Source organism: Rhyacophila brunnea, unplaced genomic scaffold, assembly GCF_057557595.1.
Source record: "Rhyacophila brunnea isolate RB1 unplaced genomic scaffold, BYU_Rbru_1.0 scaffold_13, whole genome shotgun sequence".
NCBI classification, from domain to species: Eukaryota; Metazoa; Arthropoda; class Insecta; order Trichoptera; family Rhyacophilidae; genus Rhyacophila; species Rhyacophila brunnea.
Window position 1 is genome coordinate 39729536 of NW_028232785.1, and position 26158 is coordinate 39755693.

At 34.0% G+C, this 26158-nt stretch overlaps 2 protein-coding genes across 2 annotated transcripts in view; both read right to left on the bottom strand.

Moving 5' to 3' along the window:
- Window positions 1-26158, bottom strand: part of LOC147077495 (uncharacterized) — a 394824-nt gene that overhangs the window by 59722 nt on the left and 308944 nt on the right. The gene's annotated exons all lie outside the window — the stretch shown is intronic.
- Window positions 8649-10090, bottom strand: LOC147077496 (uncharacterized). The gene is made up of 2 exons (XM_085940863.1): window positions 9899-10090; window positions 8649-9025 (listed from the first exon to the last, which is right to left on the bottom strand). Exons 1-2 carry the CDS (start codon window positions 9971-9973, stop codon window positions 8678-8680), a joined length of 423 nt encoding a protein of 140 aa, XP_085796989.1. The 5' UTR covers window positions 9974-10090; the 3' UTR covers window positions 8649-8677.

Consider the following 26158-nt stretch of genomic DNA (forward strand, 5'->3'; position numbering starts at 1 on the left):
CGTTTGAGTTATTTTTTGTCAACGTTTATGATTTTCAGAATCTTCAGATATCAACTCACTTAGTGCTGACACCGCGACTGGCGCGTTTGCATACGTTGGCCATTAGATATAATTAACATATTTAAATGTGATAGTTAATAAGTAATTAGTAGGCCAGCAAAGAATCGGTTAAACCTCAGTTTAGGCATGGTCTACAAAGATCGTGACTAGGCGATGCGCGGATTGCGGGTCGCGGGTGCAAATGACGAATGGCGAACGAAATAGTTTTTGAAATATAAATCCAAGATGCGTCCATTTAATGTTCTGTTTATTGTTCTATTAGTAACAATAACATATTCATTGAATTGTTTTCTTTTTCAAGTATATAGGTAACGTTTTTAGTCATCTTTACACGATTTAAGAATGAATACCTCCGTCGCCATCACGAAACAAATTGAGGTTTTCACACCTCGACGTTCACTCTCCGAATGCCAACGAGTCCAAAATTTCGTCGCGCCTATAGTTGAAAATTATTTGCCGTTTCACTGATGTATCGTCTTAAGTAAAGAAATGAAAGTAAAAATGACGAAAAAAAATATATTAGTACCTACTCTACCCCTACCAAGGTATTAAATATGAATTCAATATTGTAACAGAATAATCCGTAAAAAGTTAAAATATGGAACATGTCAAATGGAAAAGGAAATACATAAAACAGAATAATATGATACAATTATTGTGTTACAAGTCTTGGTACAATATGTGTTATTTATTTTGTACAAAATTAATATAGTTTTGAATGCAAATTCAAAGATTGGATAACAATATTGACTAATAACTGAATAAAATATGTTCACTTTGCAACTATGCTATGTTTATTCCTGATATTTCTGGATAAAATAACTTATGATCACCTAAATAACGTAACGATGACCGAGCAGCTTACGCGTCGGGATGCGTGCGATAAACCTCCTCTTCGCTGGAAGTAATTTTTTTATAAATGTTACGCCGAATGTGCGAAATTGACTATTACATGAAATGGGCAAAAATTTGCCTAAATCATGAAAAATGCAAGCCCGTTGCCTTATTCATGAATTAGACTAAATATCTGCTGAGTGCGTGAATTCGGCAGTATTTTTTCTGCCTAGTTCATGCATTGGACAAATTAGATAGTAGCGCTACGGTGATGTTTTTTGCAACTAAACTAAATGTGTCAAATGCTAATGCATTGGTCAAAATTTACGTATATTATCTATGGTCAAAATAGATGTTCGCGCTCCGGTGGTGTTTTTTGCAACTAATCAAACTAACCAAATATGTCAAATGTCATTAATTTTATTATAAAAATATACCAATCAATAACTACAATGACGTTCATATCCATTTACTATGCGCAAAAAAAAATCTAGAACTATAATATGATAACGGAAGAATTTTATTAAAAGGTATTTTCGCGATTTGATTCGTGCTTGGGTATCAATCGTGCAATGGTCGATTGTATGTTTGTGATAGTTTGTCGACACTTGTTAGCTAACCTCAAAATGGACATTCAGTTGAATTCAGAATTACAAGACCTAACCTAATCTAATAATAATAATATTATATTATGTCCAATTATAACTAATATAACCATCCGTATTAAATTTACATGTCATGTTGACAGTTTAAGAATTCCATACCCTGGCGAATTCACGTAGTCGGCAGATAATTTACCTAATTCATGAATAAGGCAACAGGCTTGATTATAACATGAATTAGCCAAAATTTTGCCGATTTCGTGTAATAGTCAATTTCGGATATTCGGCGTACCATAAACAATAGAACAAATTAACGTTATTTTTTGTTTACATATCTTACCTTGCATGACTTAAAAGGCACTCGCGGATGATTAATTTAACGTACAGTGGGTCGCAATTTAAGATACCTATTCACATTAGAATTGCTTTACATTCGAATGATTGTGATGTATAAATTATCATAATTAAATACTCATGATTTAACGAAAGATGTATAAACCTACACATATATTGTATTACTATATTATTTGTGTGAGCTAAAACCAACAAATAAAACAAGTTAGAGAGAATTAATAATGGTCAAAGATGCATTTGCAAATTCCAACCTTCTATATAAGACAGCATACATTATAATATCTACTTACAATTGGTCTGTAATCTGCATAGGAACAACCCGGTTGAGGGTATTCATCATCATATATTGGGTGTGAAACATCTTCAATAAGCTCACGCTTGACGACGGCTTGTTGATCATCTGTCTCAGATTTTATATTGGAGAGGTCAGTCATTGGGCACTGAAAGAATTATTATATTTTGTAAACACGGTAAAACCAGTTTCAGTCCTCGTAACATCCATAAAACAATGTATAATAATTATATTCAACATGAATTAGTAGATAACCTAACCTAACCTATAATATCACAGATGTATCGTAGCTGTCAAATTGCTTAATCAACTACTCTTTTGAAACAAAGTTTATTATCATCGCAAGTTCCTACATTGTTTGTAAAAAGCAACATATTATTATATTACACGTATCGCTGTTATTGCCAATCTAACAAGTTTGTAAAAGATATCATTTTCCAAAAACTAACCTCGAAATTGCAACATGAAACGTCGGCATTCTCCTGCTTTACATGAGTGCGAACTTCCGGGCTGTTTGTGTGGCTAGTCTGTGTATCAAACAAAGGCTTGCCTTCTGTATCAGATTGTTCTTCATCACATTCTCGCTTTACATCCATTTTAATTAATTGTAAGTATGCTTGGAACAACGAGACAAACAGGATCCATTCAAGGTATTTTAATTTTAGAGAAGTGTTGCCACAACGCGTCAGTGTTGCCATATTTTGAAAGTGGAATTATAGTACAGATCCTCCAAAATTATAGTATTTGGGGATAAAATATAGTACGCGTTGTCATCTGTTGAAAATGAAAATTTTCCTAATTTTTCATGGTCGGCTCGTTTTTTTTAGGAAAAATATTTCGTCGCGGGCCGCAGGTTCCCGATTTTTCATTCGGCTTGTTTTTTTTAGGAAAAATATTTCGCCGCGGGCCGCAGATTTCCAAATTTTCGAAGACCACTCGATTGCGAAATGGCAAATGCAAAATTATAGTACTTTTATATGAAATTATAGTACGATTTTCAAAATTATAGTATTTTGGGCGTACTATACCTATTTTATATCGTACATAGTACGCGGACCAAAATTATAGTACAAATACAATAATTATAGTACGGTTGGCAACACTGCAACGCGTATAAATTATCTAAGGCCGAATTACTGAAAAGCATGTTCTAAACAAATACACATTGACAACGTATACGGTTATTTTTAACTTATATATTAAATAAATACAATAAAGTAGAACACATTATTTATTACCTACCCTTAAAAACAGTGAATTCTCAGCATACCTATAAGGTTAACCGAACCAGAAAAAATGCCTAACTACTAAAAAAAACAATAAGAATTGAAAACTTTGAAATGTTTAGTAACGCACAAGCGCATTTTTTGAAAATACAATAATCTTTCACTGTTACATTCATATTATTCTAAAACATAAGTTGGTTCTTGTCAGTTTACAGGAGGAAGCCAAAGGAAAGAAATTTTGAAAATAGCCGATTTTACTGCATTATTTGCTAGGTCAGGTTAGGTTTGGTTTCCATTCTTGAATTTTATATTATTTATTTTTCCCTTATACCTAACTGACTTACTGTCATCCAAAACAAGGTAATAACACCCCCCCCCCCAATTAGTTATAAGTAGGGCTATCCCAGTCTATTATTGGAGGTGCATTAATGTAATTTGCAAAAGGTATTATTTTATTATTTTTTGTTGTTATTTTATTTTGGGATTCTAAGAGAATATGTCGTCCCCTTATCAACATAAAAACGTATCGACAAAAAATGCGTTTTTGAGTTAAGTAGGTAGGTACCTATCCAGTTTTACTCAGAATAACGGCTTCTATGTACCTACCTAAAAAGAACAAAAAAAATTAAAAATGTCACCACAGATCGAAATAGGTAGGTACCTATGTAACTTAAAACCTATCTCATATATTGTTACTTTGATTAGAAACACACAAACCTACCGCTTGATAGGTTTTTGTTCTTCAAATATTCGTCCGGCATTATTATTAACACACGAACGTAACAGCGTAGCGTTTTTGTGTTACCATTACCAACAATGCACGCGTCATTCGTTAGAATTCGTGGCGGCAAGGCGTACCTACCTAAGTCATTGGCTGTCAAAAAGATTTTTACACTTCAATAATTCACTTATTTAATTTTTTGAGAAGCTTTTTCTATAAGTAAAGGTGAAGAACTGTTGAATTCATAATATTATTCAATATAAGTTCTTAAAATGGATAGTAAGATAAATAATATCGTGAGTGCAAGGACATTATTCCCGGACAAATATGAGTGAAATTGGTTTTTTCTAGTAAATGATATAATCTTGGGTTATTTGCTTATTTGTGGGAATATTTAAATAAAACTTTCAGGAACAATCAAAAACAGTTAGTAATGACGAATAGTGTGATATTTCTGCCGGCAGATGCTTTTGTGAAGAGTAACATCACACTCTTTACACATGTACCGAGTCTCGCCCCTTTTTTATTTTTGGCACATGTTACCTACCTACCTTGCATAGCCTTGTTGGATATGCTTTTTTCTGCGTCGCTAGAATCGCCTGTAAGGTATGTCTGGACATGACTCCAGATAATCTTACAGGCGAATCCAGCGTCAGATGACGCATCAGAGCCGGAGAAGACGAGACATCGGTACCAAAAGACTTAGAAATACTTTCATAAAGTATTTGAGGTTAAGTGTGTTTAGTTCATTGTTTTTTGGTCAAGTTTTATAAATATGTGTCGTGATTTTCATTTATTCGATATATATAATTACCCTTTAGATGTTAAACATCTCTTATTATTACAATATTTTCAGGAAACAACTCTTTGGACAGGCAGTTTCATCAATTGAAAAATGTTAAAAAATAACATCCTACGAAGATGAGACGTCAATGTCACCTATTTATCAGCAACAGATGGCTAATGCTGAAGATATGGAACACATCTTGGAAAATGATATGCATACCATTTACGAAGATGAATCAAACTCCGAAAATATAGGTACTGTCCTCAGATCAATCCACTATGAAATCAAGGAAATATTAATTAACATCTTCTAGATAGGTAATATTATTGCTTAAGTAATACTTCGGCCTATCACGCTACAGCATCAGAGCATTGGGCAAACACGAGGTCCACCGCGTAGATTGTTTTTGTAGCAGAGAATGAGTGGGTCTGGCACAACTCAGTAGAGTACTACACCTTACATATGGCCCAGTCAGATGAAGTGCCTCTGCGTCATTACATCTATCATCAAATGACAACGCACAGGTACTTACTTTATTTTTAGCCGAAATACTTACTGTAATTTTTTAGACCAGTACTTTTATTACATCAGTGACAAAAAAATGGCAACATTATGCTAGGGAATATTGGCAGCCCCTCTTGGAAGTAGAGCCTAGCTGTCACCTTTCTCACTCCAAAACATGGATGTAAAGCGAGAATTTGAAGATCAACCTGGCGGAGATGGGCAGACTTGGTATGATGTACCAATCATTAATCCAGGAAACCCAGAACCCCGGATTTACATAAAGCAAGAGAATCCCGAAGATACCAGTTTAAATTTTGAGGTTAGTTGTTACAATCAGTTTCCTGCGAGTCCATCGTCTAACAAATCGTTTATGTTTCATACTAAAGAGGAGTTTAGTTTTATGGTGTGTTATTTAAAAACAAACAAGCGTATTTGGTTTTAAAAAGATTAAGGAGTGACCGTTGTAATCAATATTTCCACAGTGACTAAAGTTGGAAGATACGTATTACAAGTTATATCGTACAAAAATTTACAAATGTTTAATAAACAAATAAATTGGAAAACATATTGGTCAATTTGTAGTTTTTTCGACAGAATATCTTGACATATTTTCAATATCAGTTCACTTCACTCAGGTCTTTTTAAACTTATATTCTATTTCCACGCAAGTCAAACGTTTTACGTTGCCACCACTAGTGACACTTTGTTTGACCCCCCCTCCCCCGCGCCTTTCGACTCTTACTAGGGAGTGTTAAAGCCAGTCGGTTGGGCGCTCCTGCACTTGGCATAGACCTTCAGGCATTGTCTTCAGACATTTTTTGCATGAAAATCCGCTTAATTTAAGTCCTAAACCAGACTAGTCTGGAATCCAAACACGCCGAGTTGCATGAACTTTTTCGTTAACCATTAGGTGAGATCGAAGAAAACGTGTAATGATTCTAAATTAATTCACCACTTTGCATTTGTATTCTTAAAATTTATAAACAACAACAGTAAATTATTGTTCTCCTCAGTTTATCTATTATGTTACCTATTTAAATCTACCTGCAAATACCTTAAAATTTCACGATTATTTGAAGACATTACGGTATTATTAGGTAGGTACTATGTATAATTGTCTTTTCGAACTGGACTTTTTAGTCGTCCATTATAAAAAGAAGACTTTTGAGTTGTCAATGGAACGCCTGCCTTAGATTATCGAATTGCAGACTTATTATGTATTGTTTCTCTTAGTGTCCTCCAACTTGTATAAAACCTGAGACCTTCATTCGGCTAGTGGACATAAAGCGCGAGTTAATTGAAGACACGTTGCAACCATTATATGATGAAGATTCTCAACCTGGGTGCTCGTATTCAGATGAAACCCCGAGAAATCAGGTAGGTAGGTACGTAAAATTTTATCTTGCTGTATTCATCAGCTATCGAAGCTTATCTTCCAAACTGTAGTGCATTTCCATATCCTGGGTCATCTGTATATATTTGTGAAGATTGATTATCTTTCTCATCTTGGTACATTTCAGTAAGTCTAAATGCCTACAGTATTACGTATCTGTATCTCCCAGTCAAGAAATGTTCTAAGAAAGCCATCGTAGTGTGTTCTTTTTAAATAAAAAATGTTTAATTTCACTGACTTGTAGGTATCTTTTGTGTCCTTAGCAAAAATATATGTAGCAATCATACCACTCAACATTAAAATGAGTTACACACTTTATAAAATAGAGTGATAATATTCGTCGGCATTTCCTCAATCATAACTAGATCCAGTACCTAGGATATGTTGTAATTGCGATCTCTTGTATGTACATACTGCATTTGTATAAATTAACCTAACCGAAAAAAATCGCTTTTTTAAAAACGGTACATGTTTAAACACGCGCGTTAACATGATATGACTCCCTACTTCATTTATCGTTTGTCAATTTATGGCTACGGACGTATGTTGTAGCTTAACCACTGGGAAATGCCAATAGAAATGGCGTATTTCAAATAAATACTTCCTTATTCTTATGTCAATAATTATTATAAAACAATCGTTATTCGTAGGATGTTTTATCACATTTGAATGGTTAAAGACATAGAGCCTGATGCAGAAACATCTGTCTTAACTAAGATTTCCTCAGGACAAAACACTATGCACAAACATCGTCCTTAGCTATGATCATGTTGTCTATGGTTCACCTCGTCTTATGCCAGCGCTCCATTGGCGAGCCAAAAGTCCGAGGACAATAAGTCTTCAGATTTTTCTACATTCTGCTACTGGCTAACAGACGTTCAACGAAACGAGGTATATTATTAATTTGACGAGTAAAACCGTCGACTTTGACAGCATAGATAATATACGTAAATTTGACAGTTAAATCGTGATGGCGTTAAATGATACCGACGTTTTGTGTTTTTTGGGTTATTGGGTGGCAGATAATCTAATAACGAAGCAAAGGGTACACAAATACTGGGTGAAACAATGGTTAAGGAAACGAACGACATTATCCCACACAAATTTAATATGAGAATTGCGTTTGCAACCGAGCGATTTCCGCAATTATTTGCGAATGTCGGAGGATGTATACACAGAACTGTATAATTTGGTCTCCCCATTTATTAAAAAAAAATACTATTATGAGGGAAGCTATTTCTCCTCATGATAGATTATGTGCAACCCTGCGATTTTTGACTGCCGGCGGAACGTTCACTGACTTGCATTATAGAACTGCGATTGGAAGACAAACTCTGGGCAAGATAATTCCCGAAACTTGCCAAGTCATCATTGACGTTTTGAAAGGAGAATATTTCAAGGTGTGTATTATATTATACGTCATCTAATAAAGTTGGGCAAATTTACAAATATATAATTAACAAGTAGACGTCGGTTGGTCTTATAAAGTGAACGTTTAGTGGATTGTTTTACCTATATAACTCATAGACGGCAACAGCATAAGAATGACAGACAAGATGCATTTGAGATAGGTATATATATAGTCACAAATAAGGCCATCGTTGACATGCTAAATATTCAATAGACCGTTAGAATTCTGTACCTAGCCAGGACTCTCCATATAGGCTGTAAGCAAGCTACTTAATTATTCCTGTTGAATGTATTGTAATACTAGTCATATTCTTCGAAAAGCAAGCATGGAATTTGATTTCTAAATGAGGCCACATAATAATATAGGTATACTAACATAACTCAAAACTTACCATTTGTTGTATCGCTTAAGCCTTAAGGTTTATAGGCATAAAAAACAAACAAAAAAACAAATATTTTACAAGATATTTATTCACACAAAAAACATTAATTTATTATACCGGCTTTTGTACATTTTTGCTTAATATACGATAAACTGGTTGAGTATGAACAGTAGTTGCTGGCATTATTTTGTCACTTTGTCCCATAAAGGCAACTTCATGCATCAGCTTCTCGGCCAGCAATCTTTGTCCCTGTGACATCGATCGTAGTTTCATGGCCATCATTTTGCCAAAAACATCAAATTCATCTTCAGTCTTGCTTAGTTTGTCGGTGATTAATTCTAACACTTTGTTGGCGCTATCATTCGATTTTTTTCGTTTGAACGATGGGGGTTCTGGTGCTCTATTAAGATTCGACCTTGGAGTAGTCGACAACGTTGATGTTGAAGGCGAATATTCTATCTGTAAATAAAATATTGATTATTTTTTGTTGCAGTTCCCTGATACGCACGAAGAAATGGAGACGATTGCAGAAGAATTTAATAGTAAATGGCAATTTCCAAATTGCCTGGGCGCAGTTGATGGGAAACACATTGCAATGTGCCACCTGCAGGCGCCGGCTCCCACTTTTATAATTACAAACATTTCCACAGCATTGTTTTGATGGCGATTGCAAATGCTAATTATGAATTTATTTATGTTGATGTTGGAACAAATGGACGTATTTCTGATGGAGGCGTACTGAGAAAATTTATTTTTTTCAAACGTTTAGACGAAGGCAGATTAAAAATACCTGCACAAAAAAAACCTACTGCTAATTCTGATGCACTGCCATTGGCGATGAAGCCTTTGCATTACGTAACGATTTCTTAAAGCCGTATTCACAAAGGCAATTAAATCACAGTAAAATAATATATAATTATCGGACATGCAGAGCCAGGCGAATTATAGAAAATGTTTTTGGCATTTTAGCTGCTAGATTCCGCATTTTTCAAGCTCCAATAAACATGAAAATTGAAAATATCAATACAGTTGTATTAGCTTGCTGTGTGCTGCACAACTTTCTTCGTCGCAAATCAACACATTCTTATACTCCTTCTCATGACCTTGATAGGGAAAATCCTGAGACAGGTTTAATAGAGCTCGGACTGAGGTTACAGGACACCTTAGCGCCTTTGGAAGCAACGACTAATCGGAACTCGACTGCCAATGCTAAGAAAGCGCGAGGAGATTTTGAAAAATATTTTAATACTACCGGGGCTGTCACATGGCAAGAAAGTATGATAAGCAATAGATAAATTAAACCAATGTAACAGTTTAGTTAAAATGTTTTACCTCAATACAATCTTCGTTGTTTAACGAGTTGGAGTAACTCTCATCAGGAGACATGTTTTCCAAATCGTCCGCCATGCTGGATATTGAGCTCGATTCTGTAAAACAAAATGTAAATTGTTAAAATACAACATAATACTCAAACTTGTTTTTTATTATCTCTCCCCTAAGTACCCATTCCTTCATACGGTTAATATTGATATTGGTATAATTGGTGTAATCCAGTATATCGGGTATTTTCAAAATGTGTTTTCCGCTGTATTCCTCATAACCAAACTGTACCATTAATTTTGATTGATGATTGACGATTTATTGATTGTCTCTGAAGGAACCTAACTCGAGCGATTTTTGATTTTATGATCATTTCTTTTCTTCTTCTTTCGACCATGTCCGATCATAATATGGACCTCCACGGAGTGGAGGTTTGTATTGACAGATTTTGTTTTTACGAGAAATGGATGTCAGCCACTTGCTCAACATATTAGGTCCATACTCTGACTCATACACAAATTGAAATTCAATGTGTACTTGTCAGACCCAGGATTTGAACCTGGGACCCGACCACGACTCAATAAGCCGCGCTTCCACCGCCATGATCGTACCTATATATTATTATTTCTTACCTACCTCAGCAAAGAATAAATAATTTTATTGTGACTAGAAATGATTCATAGCTGTATGTTTTAGTAGCTAATCTAATGCGATGTCACTTTCAGAGATACGACAATGTCATAGTCTGCACGTGTATAATAAATAGCTTTAAAGCATTCCCTCGTACCTATATATAATTATTATTTATTACCTACCTCGGCAAAGAATAAGAAATTTTATTGTGACTAGAAATGATTCATAGCTGTATGTTTTAATTGCTTAATAGTAGCTAATCTAATGCGATGTCACTTTCAGAGCTAGGTACGACAATTTCATAATCTGCACGTGTATAATAAATAGCTTTAAAGCATTCCTACGTACCTTCCATTTGGTCGTTCAAGAACTCCAAATTTTTATAGTACCACAGTTTGGGTAGATAAACTGCGTCTGTGCCGGCTCCGCTTCGATATGATGTCCTTACTTTATTTCTCTCCTTTCTGTAACCCGACCTCAATGTCTGTATTTTCTTTTTAACATCGTCGACCCTTGCCTGCGGCTCCACCTTGATTAAAATCTCCAAAAGTTCCGCATACGCCAAGGACTTGGCATCACGATTCTTGTATAGTGGGCTGGTCGTCTTCCACAACGATGGGTTGTCTTAAAAACAACTAATAAAATCTTCCAAGAAACTTTTCGAATGCACTCGTAGATCTACCATTGTTGTTATCGATGTGAGATGTCCGAACACTTTGAATGACAGTAAAATAATGATGGCGCTGTCGTCCGTCGGCATAGATATAAATAATGTGACGGTAAAGCGTGGTGAACGTACGAATTTCAGCGGCTCGGCGAGTAAAATATCAAACATGTTTGAAATCCAACGAGCCTGGTCTGCGGATTAAAAAGTCCGCAGACCTGGGGTGCTCCACGCGAAAAAAAAGTCCGAAGACTGTAAATCGTCTGACTTGCGTGCCAATGGAGCGCCGGCATTAAAGCTTCGGTCGTTTTTTCTATTGAAAATAATACCATATTGAAAAATTCTCTTTCCTATAGTTTAGGTAAATTATTTTATAATTGTTAAACGATGACAAAAATATGACAACTGCACTTTATAAATGCAATAACTATAAATGCATATTAATATTTAATTATAATACTCTTATGTTTCCGTTGTAAGTCATTATACGTGATTCTACAGGCACCGCAAGATATTTTTTTAACATGGTAATACTCTTGTTTCTTGCGCGGTATTAGGCGAACATAATGACAGCGCTCCATTGGCGAGCCAAAAGTCCGAGGACAATAAATCGTCCGATTTGTCTATGCTCTGCTACTGATCAACGAACGAATAAAAAAGTCGAGCTGTCAAAAGTCAAAAGTTGCGATTATCGTAATGTCTTCCGATAATCCTATAATTTTGTGTTATTTATATGTTGACTTGCATAAAATAATATAGCAGTGAAAACGACACAAGTTTTACGTTTTCTTTTATGAATTTCATAAATACAAATAAAAAAATAATTTCTAATCTCTCATTTTCTAATGTGTACATTAACAAATTAATCAATGAAAATGTTTAAAACAATTACAGTTTTTTTGCGGTCCGAATAATTGCGTATTAATGTCAAATCAAATTTGCATAGCGATCGACGGACGAAGTCTGGCAACTCGGAGAGTAAAATATCTATTAGTAATAGTAAATAAGATGTTTGAAATCCAACGAGCCTGGTCTGCGGATTAAAAAGTCCGCAGACCCGGGGTGCTCCACGCGAAAAAAAAGTCCGAAGACTGTAAATCGTCTGACTTGCGTGCCAATGGAGCGCCGGCATAAGTAGAGAGGGGGAGAATAGGCCTGTCCATCCATTGAAAAAATATCGATACATGGAATGGGTATCGTATCGAAAGAAAGTGTCGTCCTTTAAGGAAAGGATGGCCCACACAACTTGAACCGGGCCCCCACTCCCCAGGCCAGGATTTTTAAGTTTACTTAGGATTACAAGCAATGTGACGCTCAATATTAGCGTTTTAAAAAAGAATGCTGTATTTTGAAAACGTTACAAGTAACTATTGTGTTTTAGTCAAAATAGTGAAAACAACCTATAGGTATAAAAATAAATGGGTAGGTAGATGTAAAATATATTATTTTATAGCAAATGTTAACCGTTGTCTTTAAAAAAAATACTAACATTTGTGTATTTAGGTAATATGAAGATTTTTGCAACTTATGTCACTGTTTTTTAAAATGTGTCAAGCAACGTTTTCGAAATACAGCATTCAAATGGTGTTCGAGGTAAAATGAAGGATATTCACTGTATTTATAGTGATTTTGTGTATTTTTTAATATATCTCTATATTAAAAGGTCCGCAGTCCCCATTCACTGCTTAATTAATATTTAATTATCACATTTAAATAACATGCTAATTATATCTAATGTCCACCTAATGGGCAACGCACCAGTTGCGTTGGACGCGGTGAATGGGTCATTTTCATACGAACCGGGTCGGTGTGTCAATTGTATTTACCATTGGTGAGTGTGCATAATGCCCGAAGATGCCGAAAGGCGATACCCGTGTCACAAAAAACAATTCAAATGGAATAGTACAAAACTTCAAACCATTAGAATTTATATCTACTTGTATTGCGGAGTTGTCAAGTATCGCGACATACGATAATAAAAAAATGCATCGTACTACTATTGTTAAAATCGTTGAAATAAATAGTGCGCAGGCGACTTTTTTAGTATTAGAGAAAATTTGTATTGTGTGTATATCTCACTTATCTGATTGACCCCCAGGCTAGAGCCCTGTTAGCCCCCCGCCTTGCGGGGGACATGTTTGTAAATATCGTTGTCAAATTATAGTTGTTTGTGAAGGATTATGTATAATTTTATTATATATCCATCGTTATCGAAAGAAATAATTATCAATAGCAAAATATCGATGTATCTTTCATAAAGTATTGATACTTCAAAATATCGATATATTTGTTACGGTCCTGCACTCATTCGTAATACGGAAGGGGGCGTGTTCATTACAAAAGTAGTCTATGGTAAAGGATTCCTTAACTCTATTCTCAGGATTGTCTATAGTTAAGTCATCCTTTTCGGCGACTTATCCTTAGGAACGACTTCTTAGATTCTGCATGCGGCTCATAGCTTATAATCAGTACTTTAGAATAATTATCTTCAAATGTGTTAATCTTGCCCATTTTTTGAATAATAAAATGCCTTATTCTTGTTAAATTTTGGATCACAGAGATTATAAAATATAATTATTTATCGTTAATAAATGTTTCACTATATAATGTTAACATTAATTTTACTAATGGTTTTGTAAATTCGTCTAAAAATAAATAAATATAAAAAATTCTTAACACCACTGCATACGGATGTACTTATGACTATATTCTAAAACATTAGATCGAGAGGTTTAAAAGAATACTATTTTATGTATTAAAAATACTTTTTGCAGTCATAAAATGTTTAAAATAAATGTAATGGATAATAAGGCTACTAAATTATATAATTGGATTATCTACAACATTTAAGATAAGTTCAGGCTAATGCTTTGAAAATATCATAAACCTCCATTTTGACCTACGTTGGGCATGTGGGCTATTAATGTTATTAAAGATAATAATAAATAATTATGATCATTTTGTAGAATTCTACTCAATTTGCTGCCGCCCACAATAAGAGTGATGATCTTTTGACCGGTATGAATTTGGATACAGCTATGAAATCGAACGATTCCAGCAAACATGCGTCAGTGTTCAAAGAAAGTCAAGATACGATGATTCAGTATTCCGATGTAACAATAGATGAACAAAACATCGAAGAAGAATCGCAATTGCCGAAGGTGGTTCTCAAAAGACATAAAAGATCACAAATTGGGGAAAAATCATACGCGTGCGATGTTTGTCTATTACCGTTCACACGAATCGCCAATCTAAAGAAACATAAAATGACACATAGTGGTGAAAAACCATTCCAGTGCGAAGAATGCTTGACAAAATTCACACAACGCTGCTCTCTCAAGAAACATAAAATGATACACACCGGTGAAAAACCATACGAATGCAATCTTTGCTCATATAAATGTCCAGATAGCGACGTTCTCGAAAGACATAAAAGAAAACATACTGGTGAAAAGCCATATGAATGCGATGTTTGTCAACTGACATTCTCACAGATCGCTAATCTTAGGACACATAAAATGAGACATACTGGTGAAAAACCATACCAATGCGAAGAATGCTCGGCAAAATTCTTGCACCGTTGCTCCCTAAAAAGGCACAAAATAACACATACTGGTGAAAAACCTTATAAATGCGATGTTTGCTCTTTTAAGTGCACGCGGCTTAGTCTTCTTAAAATACATAAAAATACACATACGGGTTAAAAAACATTTTAAATGTATGTTTGCTCATAAAGAATAATGTGACAGTCATTTTATAACCACATAAGGTGCCACACTACTGGGGGTCTGGGGGGATTTTTCCGTTCGTTAAATATTTGTGTTTTTAAATTACGTTTGTTTGATAAAAGAATGTTACATTCTTAAATCTTGTGAATTATCTGTTGAAAAAACATAGTTATTTCATTTATTAGCAAATTCAAACACGTATAACAAAAATCTTGGACCAATCCTGACATCGGTTAGTAATTAAGATATTTTTTTTTCAATACAAAAGCCGATTGCCAATATTTAAGAACGCAATTTAGACTATTTACTATACGCAACTATTCTATTCCTGATTTAAAATAATAAAACGCATTTTTTTCCCTTTTTATTACACTTTTTTATTTAATAAATTTGACTGGTTTCACCCGCCTCGAAGGGAGATTTTTAACCGAATAATAAAACAAATATTTACCACAGCAAAATCATAAAGGCGACACAAATAATCAACTACTAGATCACATTATCCATCCAATTGTGCTTTGTCACTAACAATTAAATTAGATATAGATCCTGTCCTGGGTGCCCGCGTCAGGATATGGGGGCCATACTGCTGGGTGTCCATTTATTTTCAAAAAGATTCATTCTATTGGTTATATATTTCTCAGAAGTGTTTTATAATTATGTAGAGGTATTTATATTATATAATAATATAAGCACATCTATTATTTGTATGATATTCGGTAGACAATAAAACTAATTGCAATAAGAATGACTCAACTTCTGAAAAATATCCTAGAAAACGTAACATGGGTCTAACTTCTTGGGGAATCCCATTCGTCCACCAATTAAATATTGTGTTTTTTATGGGTTGACGGTTAAAGATGACATTTATCTGGTGTCTTTTGATAATATATCTAATGTTAATCAACCTACCCGTGACATATTATGTCTCTGTTAAAAATTTAAATTCTCGAGATTCGGGATGGAAAATCTCGAAAATTTTTCGGAAATTCGCGTACGAGAAATACTGAAACCCAATTCTAGGCATAACCAATCGTGGGTCTGTAGAGTTGCCACATGTCTATCTGATTTTTTAAATAGTTAAGCAAACAGGAAACACTTTTTTTTCGGACATATGCGGTGGGCAGAACCTCAGTGTCAACGTGTGTGCAATATTTTTGATAGGTAGCAATAAAAAATCTCAATATACCAATGATTGATCATTGTTTTTTTGAACCCGGACTCTCCCTATTGGGGGGTTATTCAGTGCACGCGTAAATTGAGAGAACGTCAAAGAGTATATCGATATCTTTGACCCATCTGGTTGGTACGCAGTGGTTCGGATGTCATCAAAAGGTGAAAAGTACGCTGTCAATGAACTTGACACAACGGACTTCATTGACTTCAAATATACCTATTGCTAAAGAAATTATTAAAAACAAAAAGATTGACTCGAATGGAGATTAGGTAAACTGGTTGAAAATTTCTTGGTTCCAATATAGAAAAGATGAACCAAATAATATATACTTCAAATATGAAAAATCTGAGGAATTTAGCAGTATACCGATACAGCGGCGCCTCAGTACAAGACAGAAGCCAATTGAATTAAATTTTATCCAGGAATATTATAAAAAACCACAACCAAACCACAGCCAAAGAAAAAAATTAAGATTTAAGGCGCTTAACAGCAATACCACCAGTTTTATAATATTTTAACTATCGGTGGTGATATTCGTGATAATGAATCGGTATCTTAATACAATATTATTGAGTGTTTGTATCTTAAAGATGCCCACACCCGCTCTGATCGGCAACAGCGCCTTCGTACACTATACTAACATTTTATTTTTATGATTCAATTTATTATTTTCTCTTATGTGATTATTTGTATTAAATTTATTATCAAGTAAATTGTATGTACCTACCATTATTTATCATCAACCTGAAATGATGATTGTACCTTTTTATGATTTCTTCCATATATGTAATGTTAACATAATATTGTGATTGTATTGAATTGTTTCGCTGTAAATTAAAATGAATGTTTTTCCATCTAAATAAAGTTTTCATTAATCTGTATGAACCAAAATTCCATATGTATTATAATAAAATTATTTCGAACAGGTCAATTTTTGATCATCAATTGACTATCATTTTTTGATGACTAAAAATTTGTTTGCAACACGTAGACGTAAATAGAACGACTTACTTTTTATAACCAGATTTTAACCAGTGTTTAACAGAGAAATGACTACAGGTTAAAACAATCAAAATTACACCTTTCTACGATTCTTAGTTTTGCTAAAAACCCTTGTTAAAACAAAAAAAAAGTTTGTTTTGCCTCTCCTGAAAAAATTGACTTTTTGTTGTAGGTTTTTGTGTTAATAAGGGGACGATGTGATGATTTTAATTAGTGCAGTAATTAAACACACTATTTAACTGGTATTATGGTTATATTTCTTATACAGGCTAATTATTTTTATAAATGTGAGACATTGTTTAAATTCTTAATTGTAAATCATTATAAATAGGGATGTAGGTAGGAACTTATATTTAATTATAATATTTTATGATTATTTGAATTTATATAAAAAAAAAGACATTGTGGACATAACAAATCTAAATTCAAGACGTACACAACATGAGATTTCTAATATCACAAATATTAGGTACCCTCACAAGAGAGAAGAAGAGAATAGGTACCTACCTTTATAAAATAAAAATAGTAAAAACATACTTACTTAGACCCTAAGTACAATTTTATCCAGAGAAATAAAATTTAAAAAAACAAAAAACATATCACGTCACCGAAAATATCTACTATTTGGGGAGCTCATTGATTAGTCGTGTACCACTCGCTAATATTGTCAGATCGCTTAAATAAAGCTATGAACTAACTACTCCCACGATGGCCGCATGTCTTAAGCATCGGCTTATAACGTTGTGGGTTCTAGGTTCAAATCCTGGGTCTGGCATGTACATATATTGTGTATCAATATGTTTAACATTGGGTGATCCAGATAAATGGACCTATCAAATGACGAGCACCCCCAAATTAATCATTTCATTTTACACTCCCGTAGTTTCATGAAAACTAAGTCTAAAACGATCAGGAGTGATGTAAGAATTATTATTAGGAAACTCTTGGTTAATTGCAAAAGGAAAAAAAGAAGACGTAATTATCTAAAAAGAGAGTCGATACATTATTTAAACTCGCATGCCGTGCGCGCGTTGCCGCCATGACAGGTACATCACTGAGAAGTCTCCTATTTTCAACGAGAGTGACTTTCTGTAATCGTCAATTTCTTCTTGTCGGATTTTATAGTAGGTCGATTACTATTCTCTTGGAAACTAGGAAAAATAATAATATAATTTCCCGCCCTGTCAATGTGTTTTGATATTTTTCTAAGATTTGTTCAAATGTTTAATATAAATATAAATATTTAAAAACACAACTTGACAATTTTTAAGAGTACCATTACGCTCGTAAAACAATACAAGGCAATGGAAAGCGAAGGTTGTTTATCTCTATTTAAATCTATCTGGTTTTTGCTATTCTATTAAATGTATAAATGCACATCGATAATTGTTGACCAAACTGTGGTGTCGCAAAAAAAATATTCGGAGAAGGTGAGGGGGGAGGGGGTAAGGGGTTTTAACAAGTCAGTGAGTTTATTTTAACTTTATTGTCGATTTCTGCAAGTGAAAGATGTTCGTGGTTTTACACCAGTCTAATGGCCAGGCAAGTGGCTGACCCATTTCTCGTAAAAAACGAAATCTGTCAACACAAACCTTAACTCTGTGGAGGCCCATATGATTCTATCAGGATCGGACATGGTCGAAAAAAAGAAGAAAAAATGTAGAAACTCACATTGCATTGAATGGTTTTTCATCGATCTGCGTAATTTTTGATGTATTTTAAGATATTAATTATGTTGAAGAAACACCGTCGCATTGCTGTCGTTTTTAACCAGTACGTGGAATTTTATGATTTTTGAGATCACAACTTTGTGTGAATTTTTGAAAACAAATCGCATAGATGTGGTTTTACATCAGTATGTGTCATTTTATCTCTTTAGAGTGCACTATTTGCGATGAACTTTTTAAAACATACATATCACTGATGCAATTTTTTAACAGTATGTGTCAATTGATGTTTATTAAAATTACCCATTTGCAGAAATTTTTTAAAACACACATCGCATTGATGTGGTTTTTCACCAGTATGTGTAATTTTATGTATTTTTAGAGGACTATTTGCGATGAAATTTTTTGAACACACATCGCACTGATGTGGTTTTTCACCAGTACGTGCCATTTTATGTATTTTTAGATGACTATTTCTTGTGAACTTTTTAGAACACACATCGCATTGATGTGGTTTTTCACCAGTATGTATCATTTTATGAGATTTGAGATCACTATTTTTGATGAACTTTTTAGAACACACATCGCATTGATGTGGTTTTTCACCAGTATGTGTCATTTTATGTATTTTTAAATGACCAATTTGAAGAAATTTTTTAAAACACACATCGCATTGCTGTCGTTTTTCACCAGTATGTCTCATTTTATGTATTTTTAAATCACCAATATGCAGACATTTTTTAAAACACACATCGCATTGATGTGGTTTTTCACCCGTATGTGTCATTTGATGTAATTTGAGTACACTATTTGTGGTGAACTTTTTAGAACACACTTTGCATTGATGTGGTTTTTCACCGGTATGTGTCATTTTATGAAATTTGAGTCCACTATTAGTGATGAATTTTTTAGAACATACATCGCATTGATGTGGTTTTTCACCGGTATGTGTCTTGTTATGAATTTTGAGATTACTATTCTTAACAAACTTTTTAGAACACACATCACATTGATGTGGGTTTTCACTTGTATGTGTCATTTTATGTGTTTTTAAATTACCAATTTGCTGAAATTTTTTAAAACACACATCGCATTGATGTCGTTTTTCACCAGTATGTGTTATGTACGAATTAAGATGCTGAGACTTCGTGCATGAAACGTAGTGATGATTTAGATGTTTTGCAGTTTCAAACACTCCACAACAATTATTACAAATAAAGTTACGTGGAAAATATGTAACTCTTCTCAACTTAATTCGAACCACTTTTGGCAAGTATAATTTATGAAATTCATCTTTGATGTTCTGTTCATCGATGGTTATTTCCGAATGCTGCATCATCATTTTTCTGTTTTTATTGATTGCGTGTGCTATTTTGTTGTTACTCGGGTCATTATCCACCGTATCTTTATTAACGATATCCAATGGTTTACTCTTACGTACTGCAAAACATGTTTGGGTAGAAATCTACAAAAAGAATAGGAATGTTAAAATATTCAAAGCAATACTATCAATAAAATATACTTATGTTCCAGTGTTCCCTAATATAACAGTGATACTATGTCGTTTGTAAAGTGTTTTTCTTTTATTAATATAAGACGTTCACAACATGACTTTTAGAAGAAAATAATGATTAAAAAAGAGTATTATATAATTATATATTTATAAAAAAGGAAAAGATCAGCAATAAACAGTAGAATTAGTGGACAGTAAGAAATTTATATAACAAGGAATCACTGAGTGAGCTAAGCAGACCCTATTTTAAGAATTTATAAAACAATGCCCCCTTATACTCATCCTGACGCAGGTAAAATATGTCAATATCAGAAGTGATTTGGTTGTACAAACTTATTGCCATCCCAATTGCCATTACCAATGGCAGGTTAGTTGTGCACCCTGGGAGAACAAAAAATGTATGCCCTCGATTCTTAAGACAATTAACTGACACACAAATGAATCCCACGAAGAATGGCAGTTTTCATTTACGCCGCGTGTAAGTCGGAAAAAAATATGTAGCTAAATAAAGCTCTATTCTAAACTTTAAGCTTCAGTATGTAAGCATACCTAATGATTAGTATATGTATAGTCTGGCAAATCTTCATGAATAGGACCGCGCTTGAAGAACGCTTATAATTTATTCAATTTACTCAGAAAAGCTGTAGTAGAATTACGCAACTTACAATTGCATTTTTTCGCAAAATTGCGAAAGCGATTTGACTTATTTTTGCTTAACGGGTTTGTTAATGAGGAAAATTGCCCACACGGAAAAAGACTCATCCAGAAGACTCCCTAGAGTTCATTACATCTACAAATATTTACCGTTTCATGCGGTTTACACGCTGGTGGCATCGACGCACAATTCTTCAAAAATGGGGCCAAAGCTCACGTTAAGGTCGATGGAAATCCTTTTCAAACCATGATTTATATTTGGATTTAAATATTATGGATTTATTTGAAAGTACAGTGATTTCTTTTCAACAGGATGTGCCATCCAGCAATCGCAACCATCGTTTTATTTAAATTAAGTATTGGCGTTCACTTGATTTTGAGAAATGGACCTATCAATTGGCATACAGGCCTGTGCAATGTGATATCTCTGGATTACTTACTGTGAGGCTTCGTGAAGTCACTGGTATATGCTGATAAAGCAGCAGTATTTAAGGTATTAGAAGCCAACATTTCACGTACTATACGACCGGCAGTGCTTTAATAAAAGTTGTCCAAATTGGGCGCCCAGAATTTGCTTAGTTGAGAATACTAAGGCCACATACCCGAAATCATTTTCAAATGTTAATGTTATGTAGGGGTCGAATTTTCGAAAAAAGAATATTTAAATTTAACTTGTAATCTTTTTTACAATTTAAAGTTTCATCGGACTTTAAAAAAAACATTGTAATTAAACATACCTGGTCTAATGGCTTGTATTGTAGATTAGAGCAGCAAGGTTGGGTTAATTCATCATCAATATGGTGGATTGCATTCTCAACAAATTCTTCTTTGATGATAACTCCCTCATTATTATACTCATACTTAATATTCATCATATCGTTTTCACCCTTCTAAAAATAACAACATTGTTTATATTATGTAACAGTATCATCATTACAATAAGTCAGAAAGGGTCTCCCAGAACTCTTTCTTTAATAATTGGTCGCCTATTGACACGACCACAAAAATGCGCGCCTTCAGCGAGATTTTTTGCGACGATTTTATGACTCATAACTATTTAAATCCGATCGAGAATCTCGTTTTCACGTTGGAATACGTGGCCTACCTCGAGACCTGACTTACAGCCACTCAGAGTGAACTATTGATGATTTCTTTCAGGTAGACCAAATGGTCTTATAAGAAATATGTAAGTAAATAAAAAGTCTAGAAATTGAGTTTAAAAATGAACAATTCTATGTGAACACCTTAGGCGATATCATAAGCTAAATGCTGTAAACTAAAGCTAATTTATAACTATAATCTTCTTTGCACTATATAAAATAATTTTGCGTAGGTACGTGATATTTTGAATTCTTGCGAGAAAATAAAATCAATAACGTAATCAATCTATTTCGGGCAATTTAAAATCTTTAGTAGAATGATGACATTTATATAGCATTTGATTGGCTGAATTGGCAATCAATTGGCGAGCAGTATAAAATTAAACGTAAATGTCGTCATAAATCTGGAGTGTGATTCGCCAGAAATGTTGTCATTTTTTCCATCACATTCTTGCTTTACATCCATGTTAAGTGTAAATATGGCAGGAACAACGTGACAGACAGGATACATTCAGGTTAATGTTAGAAGAGTGTTGCCACAATACTGAAAAGTGTTTACCGTCGAAACTAATATCAATTAATAATAGATACAAACACTAACTTGACACGGTGACACACTTCAATAATAATTAGGTATTGTCAGGTTGTTGTCAAAAAAAACAATGGAGCGAAAATGAACATGAGCATTTCTTCAATCATAACGAGATCAGCGCATTTCGGTATTCAAATGGCAAAATGGCCCATCTGCATTTTTTTCTATTTTCAAGTTTTCTTCTACAGATGTTAAATACAATATTAATCATCAACGCGGCAAAAGAACATATCTGCCAGTGCAATACAAACAAAATGCTACCCGTATTTTGAGCCAAGCACACGGACATTGCGTGTTATTTTCACCATGCACGGATAGACAAGGCAAAGTCACTCTACGCCTACAGGCCCTCAGCCTCCACTTAATCATCTACCCTTCACATCAGGAAGTTGTAACCAATGCGTTAACCACGTATTTTCTTTCTTACAGAAAGAGACGGGAGGGTTTTCCATCTTTGGCAGAACCCCCTCCCGATGTCCCTCCGGACCCCAATAAAGAGTATAATCTCTTCAAACAAATTAGTTCCGTCCAAGCGATATTCTCCGGAGGACGTGCGAGACCTCTTGGTCTAGTTCGCACTCTTCGTTAACAATTTTAATATAAGCGAATATAATCATTACGAGATTTACTTTACGATAATCAGTTCAGTTCCGACTGCAGTCCCGGTCGGATCCTGCCATCACAACGTTCTCCGTAACCCACGAAGGGTTTCGATAATCATAGTACTACGTACCCGCGAGTTATTTTTAACGGGATTTCCGCCCGCGCTAAATCAGTGTCACATGTGGATGACATCACGCTTACAACAGTATTGCGAAACTCGTACTGAATGTTATAAAAATGACAATTATATACGGACGTAAAATAATTACGTGTGCGATCTTTCAAATCTAATTGAAACATTTACCTCTCAAATTAAATAGTGTTTTAAGATTAAGTTTTAATAATAACTAAATAAAAGACTATTTTATAAATGAGGCGCCGAGTCGCTAAACTGGCTCCTGGCGATTTTTCGATAAAATGAGTTTTGAATGTACTTAGATGCTCTATCGATAGATCTATCGACTTTTCCAGTTGAGAGTTTCAAATTCCTCCCAATTTCATCAAAAAATCAAAATGAATATTGACGTGAGTCGCCAAGCGCGCTCTTTGAAAAAATATGGAGTCGCTAAATTGTCTCTTCTTAACCGACCAATCAGACGCCGCCATTCAAATACTGATTTCAAACGTACGGTAAAATCTCTATACAACCGCGTCAAACCGTTCGCGTCTGTGCAGTGAGAAAGCCTTGATTTTGCTTCGTCTATTTGATTGTTTTTACTAATTAATAATGGATGTTTCATTAGTAAGTGTAACAGAATCTCTACCAGGAGAATCAAGGAAGCGTTTAAGAAATCCAGCTGGCTGGAAATGTAACGTGTTACGCCAAGAAAGGTATTTAAAAATTGACATTCCTAACATTAATTTTTGCTATAGATGTTTCAATAATCCAGTGGTGTTTCATAATATTATTTTTTGTTTCGTACGCTTTTTTTAAATGATGCCGTAGATACATAATATTGTATATTTAGCGTGATGTAATTATTATGAGATCTATAAGTACAGATTTTTAACATATTTTGCTTGTTTCAAAAAATAATATTGGGACCTTTAATAATTGGACATTATTTTTTAATCACTTGATGACTTATAATAAATTGATTTAAGATAACCGCCATAAATCTCATTATATATATTTACATAATATCTAAGTATAGTCATTATTTTATACTTTTGTATATATATTTTATTAACCTCTATCTTTACTTTTTATTTTCAAAGTTATTAATTATTGTATTTTTCATAATTTGTTGCAGATATTCATCTAAAAAATTGCCCGAGTATCCTCAGTGTAATCATGACACTAAGAACTTCAAGGGAAGTTCATTAAATGGAACTGATATTAGACATTTCCATACTGCATTTTATGAAAAGGCAGTGAAACTTGCTCAAGATACATTTATAGTGAAGTATTTTAAAGGAGTTTCAGTGATGTCACACAGTGGGGCTGAAAGAAAAAAATCTTTTTAATTTTATAGTGACCTACCTACTTTTAATTCCTCTCTCCACCTTGGAACAACTAGATCATCAATGATTATGCTTTATATGTATGTGTTATTGGGACCATCACTTATTCACATATTTGGTATACTTGCGTTATTTCTTGCTCGCTTCTCATTAATAAACACGATTCTTTATTTTGAAAAAATGTTTTTTTTCTATGTACATACATACATACCTACCGCTATAAATGCTAAAAAGATGCAATGTAAAAAAGGATTTACCGTGTAGTAGGTAAGTATGGTGAGAAAATATTTGTTTGGCAAAATAAATTCTAAAATATCTATATTAATTGAAATAAATACGGCCCGCTACTGAACAGTCATTTCCGGCCGACCTTATTCCATAAGTGCCAAACTCGACTCTATTGACATGTAACGTCAAAGTGTGAGTCACAAATTTGGCTCCTTGCGACAGCGAGTGATGCAAGTGTGCTCTCCGGACAATTAAAATGCATTTATTTGGAATATTGGCGCATATAAATTGAATTTGACGTTTTAATTTACTATTCCATATAAACCGGAAACTAGAAAATAACTTAAATTACACTTAAAGTTATCACACTGCCCATAACAGTTTTTCGTGATTTACTCAAAACTCAAAAAACCCCCAGGAGCCAGTTTAGCGACTCGGCGCCTCAAATCATAACTAGGTATGTGCTTAATTAACTAAGATTTTAAATAAATAATTAAATAAATAAATACTAAGTTTCTAATTATAACCTATCAACTGAAAACATAACTAAAACACTATAATTATTATATACAAAAAAAAAAAACATTTACTATAAATAAATTAGTTCCCATAAATATATTAAATATAAATTTTATTATTTTTATACTATAAACTTTATCCTGTGACCTTGACCTCTGTAGAGGGATGTGCTATAGACAATACTTTACAAATATTTTAAAGCGAGTTTTTATTAATGAAGTGTCTGTAGTGGAGCACCGTCAACGAGTGTGTCCACCCCCTGTTTCATTTCTTCACTGGGTGGAATCCCTCTCACGATACTGAGCTAGTTGAATATCAGGGACCACCGATTGGTGGATACTTCTGAGGTACTGGTAACATCCTGCCTCTTGACGCGAGGTTTGCTATCAACCCTTGGCAGTCACACCTGAGAGAGGGGTGACACCGCCTTAACTGAACGGTTTTCCATTTTCACGGTCTGTCAGAATTACTACTACTAGCTCAACAAAGTTTTTGTTTCTTATTAAATTTAGTACAGGCATTTTTGTTAGTACGAATTAAATTGTTTGTTACTGTATTACTTAGCTTGGTTCTTTACACACAAAATTACCCCAGAATTGCTTCGATCAGATGAGGCATTCTCTCGCTACAGTGAACTCAAGCATTTTAAATCGATCAAAATCAGAAGTTCGCGGACCGGCTTCCTCCGCAGCCTGATGAGGTTAGTACATCACGATTGTCATTTATTT

What these genes read in the sequence shown, in the direction of transcription:
- LOC147077496 (XM_085940863.1), bottom strand. Translation starts at nt 9,973, where the DNA reads ATGGCGGACGATTTGGAAAACATGTCTCCTGATGAGAGTTACTCCAAC. An exon ending in ACAACGAAGATTGTATTGAG is followed by an intron (nt 9,026 to 9,898) that starts GTAAAACATTTT and finishes TTTTATTTACAG; the next exon opens with ATAGAATATTCGCCTTCAAC.